At 44.0% G+C, this 7,562-nt stretch overlaps 1 protein-coding gene across 4 annotated transcripts in view; it reads left to right on the top strand.

The window, feature by feature from the left end:
• The first annotated feature begins 802 nt into the window (after nt 1-802).
• grin1a (glutamate receptor, ionotropic, N-methyl D-aspartate 1a) overlaps nt 803-7,562 on the top strand; it is a 45,217-nt gene continuing 38,457 nt past the window's right edge. The window contains exon 1 of one of the 4 annotated variants that reach the window (XM_049604752.1): nt 803-1,624. In XM_049604752.1, the coding sequence (XP_049460709.1) occupies nt 1,376-1,624 (249 nt within the window). In that variant the 5' untranslated portion in view covers nt 803-1,375. The remainder of the gene's footprint in view (nt 1,625-7,562) is intronic. The other 3 variants (XM_049604753.1, XM_049604754.1, XM_049604755.1) reach the window with 3 other exon arrangements.

The raw sequence follows: 7,562 nt of genomic DNA, 5'->3' as shown, positions 1-7,562 counted from the left end.
GTCAGAGAATATTTCCTCTGTGTACAGATCCTCTCCGTGCGCGCGCTCGCGTGTGCGTGTGTTTTGTAAAAAAATCTTGTTTCCTAGGTAACCAGGAGGTTGATTCTGCTCATGTATTATCTTGCTGCAGGGATGCTCCTAACAGTTACTGAGACACCCCAAAGCGCGGGGTCAGAGACCTACAACAACATACACAGCACTGGTTTTGCCCTGCGTCCATGCACTGTCTGCACACACACACACACACACACACACACACACACACACACACACACACACACACACACACATGCATGATTACAGACGCAAGACACGCGGGTCCGCTCGAGTTGAAGTGTGACGGCTGAAGGACGGATGGCCCTGACATGCTGCGTTATTTATGAGCTGTCCAAGCAGGGGCCGTCCACTTTACGCATGCGATAAATCAGACTTTCCTTCCAGTTTGCATGAAAATAAGTCTCATCAAAGCCCATGACCATGTGTCAACTCTGACCTGAAACACACTTGATCGCTCTTGTGCAATCCGGTTATTTATGAGGAAAATCTCACAGCTGTGTGGTTGTTATCACAAATCGCCAGCATTAACAAAACCCACATAATCGGAATTAATTTAGCCGCCTATCCTATCCACGCCCTGCAGGTATGTAACTTGAACACTTCATGTGCGCAACCCTCACTGATCCTCCCTTTCATGTCCTATTAAGACTAGCACGGTGGTCGAGTGGATTTTAAACATTGCTGGGTACATTTATTTTTCATACCATCAGCTTCCACTCCCGCATCAGCAGCAGCAGCGGCGGCGGCAGCAGCACGCCAACGCGCAAAACCCAGAGTGGGGAGCCGATACGGCGGGAGCGCGCAGGACCAAAGCGGCGCGCATGCACAACTGTCAGCACCAAGGACAGCAGCCGCTCAGCCCGGAGCGACCAGCCAGCGACGCATCGGGGTGATCAGTCCGCACATAGCGCGCGGAGCAGCGGCTGGAGGGAGCGATACACATCCCGGAGAGGAAGCAGCCCGGAAGCTTGGACAATGGTTTGAGTGTATTTTCCAAACCGCGGGGAGGTTTGTGCCATTCTGCAGAGGAGAGCAAGAAAAGAAGTGGACAATGCGGTGTGGACGTCCCTGGTTGACAGCCTGCCCCTAATATGCACATTCCTCCGCATTGCACATAAAATCCACCTTTCTTTTCTCAGTCCTCCTTCATCCTTTTTTGGCCTGCCTCCCTCCTTCGCTCTCACCACCCACCTGGATCGTGTCTGCAGTCGTGCATTCATATAGCTGAGCCGTGCCGCTGTCCAGAAGCTGGTCGAGCCGACCCGCCACCGGGGAGAAAAGCGACCGGGCTGTACTGTGCTGTTTGGTGGTCCACACGATGCGTCTGTTTCTGCTGGCGGTGCTCTTCTCGTGCTCCTGCGCGCGGGCCGGCTGTGAGCCGAAAATCGTGAACATCGGGGCCGTCCTGAGCCAGAAGAGATACGAGCAGGTCTTCAAAGATGCCGTGACCCAGGCCAACCAGGTCTACGGCAGGGATAAATTCAAGCTGACCGCCATCTCCGTAACGCACAAGCCCAACGCCATCCAGATGGCTCTCTCCGTCTGCGAGGACCTCATCTCCAGTCAGGTAGTTTACTGCCACCTCTGCATGGGCGCTGAACCAAGCAACCCATCTCTATAATCTGTGAATCATAACTCAGGCTGCATATGATCCATGCACACCTCCACCTAACTGTATGACTGGTTTGCTGTTGGATGCATCTGTGTTTTCAGAGAATCTTGCAATAGAAAGTTGTTTATTTTAAGGAAATGTGTCATAATCAGATGTGTTTTCTCACTCAAGGGCCACTGAAGTGGGTTGTCATGACCATGAACTCTGCATCCAGACTTTACAGTCCTCCAGAGCTTCACATTATCAGACTAATTCAGCATGAGCATATTAACACCACAAGACATCAGCCCATACATTATAACAGGCCTGTCATTTGTCCAATTTGGCATCCGCTCTGTGCTTGTACACATGACCCACGACTTTGTATAGTCCCTAATACAGTGAACTCCCCACAGACCCATCTGTTTCACAGACATCCAGAAATAGGCTTTGGTTTGGGGCATATCTCGGATGAGAGGGCAACTGTATGTTTCAGGACACACAGCTGCAGATCTACTGAACTGCAAAGGAACCAGTGAGGAGTGAAAATGTGCAATACGTCATTTAAAAACGAACAACTTGGCTCAGGCTGTGTGTGTGTGTGTGTGTGTGTGTGTGTGTGTGTGTGCTGCATGATAACATTTTTGGCAAGCGAAGGCTGACGGCTGCTGGACAGTTTCTGCACTATATGTTGATCACTGACTTGGCTGCAGTCTGTATCATATGATGCAGTGGTGACCTGAACAACTGCTTTTAGTAGTGTGAGATTCATGTTATGAAAAGTACACACAACGAAGGAGCAAAGATTAATAGCCTATGTGTTGCGGAAACAAAACATACTTCATAATGTATGATGAGTGTGTTCAAGCCTTTTGAGAGTTGATAAAAACATTGAAGCACGCTGAAATGCACCAACCGTCCTCTCCTGTGATGCTCAATGTGGCTTTTAAAAAGCGCCAACGGTATGTCACAGCATGTTGGGGGTGTGAAGTCCCTTTCACTCTCGCTCCTGTTTCTCCCACACACATAATGAGGCTTCATGCGAACAAAAAAAAAAAAAAAAAAAAAAAACCCCACACCCACAGCTCCAGTGCTGCTTTCATGTCCTTGGGCCTCTGCTTAGTGTAATGACTCTAATTGATACAGGCTTGTAGAATAATACTGTCGCACCCAGTCTCTCGTCACATGTTCATCCAAAGCATGAGCTCGCAATCCACCCATTAGGCTGCACAGATTACACCAATGGTTCAGTTCTCCACACACCTCTCTTGTAAATAAGACATCGCACCTAATTTAGAGACGAGGTCCATGGGAGGTTTAATCGGATGAGATTGGCTTGTAGGGGACAACAGTTACTGAGAGGGGAAGTCTGTGGCAGATGGAGGAGTAGATGCCTGGGAGCAGTCCTTGGAAGATAGACCTCATTTTTGACCCAACCATACGGACTGCTCATATCCAGTAATCCATGCATGCACGGCCATGCCAACTTTACTTCCTCACTTCCTTCACATCTCTGGGGCATTTTTCAAGGCTTAGCGCATAGAAAATCTATGTCTTACTACGAGAGTATTGACCAGCTTTAGTTTGCTTAATGCGCGGCTCAGACTAAACCAAACTACCACAAATGAATATTAGTCTGCCAGCCCACACAGTGAAGACATTTTGGAACAAAGGGAGAGATTTCTTTGCTCTTCTGCTTCTTTGTCATAGATGAGTTTCTCCCTGACTACAATTTATGTAGATATCCACGTTCAGAAATGTTATTTTTAACCTGTTATACAACATTTTAGAGCAGCAGTTGCACCCACTAGAAGATGACAATGTTGTGTTTAATTGAATTTGTGGTAGAAAAACAGCTGTTTCAGCCAAGGTTGGATTACAGATCAGGCAAAGCGGACAGATGTTCAGGGGCCTCATATGCCCTACATTTAGTGTGGGAATCACTTTATGATCACTGGATTGATTGTAAATAATTAAAGTGACTCCTGCAAGTGTACCTAATATTGAAGCTCTTGCTTAAAAGGCCATGTTTTACGCAGTCTTTATTTATTTATTAAATTTGGATGTACTTACATTTCCTTATTTGCACTTATAACCAAGATGGGGAACACACGGGCACATCGGACTTTTTGCCCTGCAAAACCAACCAGCACAGCATGATGAAATCTTGATTCTTAAACATTTGTTTTTCTCAACTATGCTGATTTTCTTTAACGTAAATACCATACAGTCAGCCTTGTAAGCATAGCAGATGTTGTTTTTATATGTTACCAAACCATATGGAGTCTTATGCACAGTGTGTCCTGATGTTGATTACGCCTATAACAAAATACAGGCAGACAAAACTGGTTCATATCAACATACTTTAAGTGATTTGTTGTACTTGCTTGATGCTAGCACTTCACTTGATTTACCAAGAAGGATAATGGACTTTTTGCAGCTTCCCATATATGAGTTTTTTCATATGTTGTGTGTGAGGAACAATAAATAAATAAATTAAATATGATTGCTTGTGGTATATTGTCTGCAACAATATTTAAAGGAAAGAAAGAATGAAGTCTAAATTGGATAGCTTAAAGACTTAAAGGTACTGTATGTGACTTTTTACATGTATTAGGCTAATCTTTTTTATTATTACTATTGCCAATGAGTGGTCAGATAGTAACCTAACTTAAAAACTGAGACCTTCCTCCACTTTCTTGGCTGCCTATCCATCTTATTTTCAAACACGGGAGTAAATAGTGATCAACTTCCGTGTTTTTGTGTGTGACTTCCAGTCAGCCGCTTTCCCTCATGCTTTCCCTCATCGGAGCTAACGGTGCAGGCTAATTTTTTTCAATTTTCAATTGTTTATGTTAGTCAATCAGTTAGTTAGTTAGTCTGTGCATTTTATATAGATAACTGTGCCCACGCTTCCGTTATCTGGTAATTACCAGTAAAAATAATTCCCTCCAAATGCGAATAAATCGCACGTCAATCAAAAACTATGAACCCAAAAAGCACAATCTATCCCGAGTGAGACAAACTGCTTGATCCCCGTCTCCAGTGTACCAGCAGAGAACCTGCAGAACCGAATCAGCGAAAAACACACACCGGGCTACACAGCCTCTCTACCTGAGCAGCTGAAGCTGCGGCTCGCATCCTCGACACACAGATATTCAGTTTTGGGAAATCACAATGTCTAGAAAGCATAAGTGGCTGCAGCTGATCAGGGACAGCTAACACTAGCAGCAAAGCTAACATCAGGACGTCATCCGTTAAAAGCCTCCCACATACGACATGAAACTACTCCAGTTAGCTCAATCATGTTGTAACTAAGATATCCGCTGTAAAAAATTTTTTTTTCACGGACCGTTTATTGAGTTAATACAGACACCGCTAACGGCTAACAGCTAACAGCTAACGGTTAGCCCAGCTAATCTACGATAACCATGTTATTAATTACACACACAGAAATAATAACGTTTGTTCAATCATTGTGTTTATAGACTTTACAAACATCAGATTAGTCTAAACGGTGATATAGTGACGTGAAATATGTGAGATATACATACATATATATATATATATATATATATAGCTAAATTCAACAAGGCAATTCCCATTTATACAGTGGTCAAGAGTGCTGGACCGGAAGTGTCGCACAAAAAAACGGAAGCTGGCTGCGTTCTGTTTTGCCTCCGTGTTTCCGTGAAAAATAAGGTGAACCAGCCTATAGACTGATGTAAATGTAACAGACTCGGTAAAATCCAAATGTGATGTTTATGCACGTTCCCCAACTGCCTTGCCTCTTTTTTAGCTCTACTATAATGTTAACAGTGTGAAGGCCTACGTAACACTAGCTATTGTTAGCTTAACGTTAACGTCAACAAATAACTGACACCCACAACAACACAGAGTCAACACATGCTGTGTTTATATACATTTTGCAGCAGCCACCCAGAGACTAACCTTCATTTAGGGCTGTAGCGACTCAAATTCATAACATGATCCATGATACTAACTTGTGTGGTGGAGCTAAAATGATTTTTTTTTTATTAACTTTTATTTTCATGAATTATGGACAGATATAATGAGATGTGGGGAGAGGAAATAGAAATGTTTTAAGTCTAGAGGAGCTGCATGAAATCATTTTTATCCCCATTCAAGTTAATGGCAGGCCCCTAGAAATGCTACTCAGCCTTGCAACCAATTTTTCCCAGTTGCAACATACAGTATTGTCACGAAAAAAGCCCCTGCAGGCCAACAAGCATTTTCCCAAAAGGTCACCATTATAAAAGATACATATGTAAAACTGATGACAGGACACCTCAAAGTGCAAACAAGGTCGATTATGAATCTTTCTATTCTGAATTTTTGAACCACGATGGTTTTATATTTGTAAAACTTTCCTGGAACTGAGAAAAGCCATTTAAAAATCAGTGATGTCATCATGGGGGCCACATACTGTGGATGTACACCTGGAAACTAGAAAACTTTTTTTGATGTATGCATCAGGTGAGCAATTCCAGTGGACTGAATAGGCACCATCTTTGGGACTGGTATCTAGGTATTAGTAAAGTTTATGGTTAGGGCTAAACCAGACCCTAGCCACTCAGCCGCCATTAGTCTCTAGTGTGCTTGGTCTATGGGCTCCACAGTGTGGAGGATTTGGGTGATTCTATACAGCAGAAATCAAGCTTTTTTGGCTTCATGCTCCACTGAGCAGCTTTAAGAGGAATGAATGGGGTCCTGCCTACAACACTGTATCCATTGTGTGTTCATGTGTGTTTCCTAGTGTAGCAAAAATCATGACCCACTGTGCTCTCCCTCTGATTGGCCAGTACACATTGCCTTTGTTGGTTGGATTGGTTAGGTTGAGGCAAAAGGACTGAGTTCAGTTAGGGTTAGGGCAACAATGCAATAGAATGGATTCTCATCTTATGTCGTCACATATTACTGCTTTGTCACTGGCCATTCACATCTTCGTATTATACGCTAGGAATCCTTCTGCGTCTGCTGCTGAAGTTCCAGGATGCTGCTACCAAAGCCGGGATGTCAACAAAAGCACTTGGTTAGGTTTAGAAAAAAACATCAGGGTTTGGTTCTATGGGGAAGCAAACACCAGCCTGCCGGGTGAAAGTCCAGAGGCCGGGCTTTATTGGACCCATCCGCAACCCCTCCCACCTGCCCTGTATGAATTTTCCTGCTCCTTATATTACGTTGTTACTGCCCTGACGCCATCCAGCACACCACCATGGTAGGTGGAAGCGTATCATAACCCTGCAAAGGAGTGAGACTGGGTTGAATAGTCAGGGTAAGCCAATCAGAGGCAGAGCAAGGCAGAGAGGAGTGTGTTGTCCCTTTGCCATCCTAGGAAATGCAAATCTGCTGGGGACAGCCAACTAGCTAACCGAACCTAAGCTAAGGTTAGCCGGCTAGCTGTAAGCTACACTGAATGAATTTCCTGTTGGTTGCTTCGTAACATAAGCTAACGGCAAGCTGGTAGCCTGTCATGGAGCTGATGGTCCAAATAAAACATAGATCTTCAGAATCCATTTTTTAAAATCGTATACGGTAATTATTCCTTTGTCATTCATAGCACTTGAACTATTCTTTTACTTGTGTATTTTCAAGTGTACCTTTAAGTTGCTCGTTAATGGCCCCTTAGCCTCAAGTGAGAGTAAGAGTAACACTAGTTCCTACCTGACATTGTTCTGCGGGGGACAGGTGAGTGTAACACTGGATGTATGCTGTCTTACTGTATTTTTGTGTAAATAAAGGACGATGAAACGATAGTAATTGTACCCCTCTCATTACCCACAAGCCAGAAGGACCGGAGAACGCTATTGAACAAGAAAGTAGGGTTACTAATAGTAGGGTTACCTAATAGTTGCATTATTTTAACTATGACTGCAATTTATCATCCAGCATT

This window comes from Epinephelus fuscoguttatus, linkage group LG18, assembly GCF_011397635.1.
Source record: "Epinephelus fuscoguttatus linkage group LG18, E.fuscoguttatus.final_Chr_v1".
Lineage (NCBI taxonomy): Eukaryota > Metazoa > Chordata > Actinopteri > Perciformes > Serranidae > Epinephelus > Epinephelus fuscoguttatus.
The sequence above is the reverse complement of the archived record's forward strand: the minus strand, read 5'-3'. Positions and strand labels throughout refer to the sequence as shown.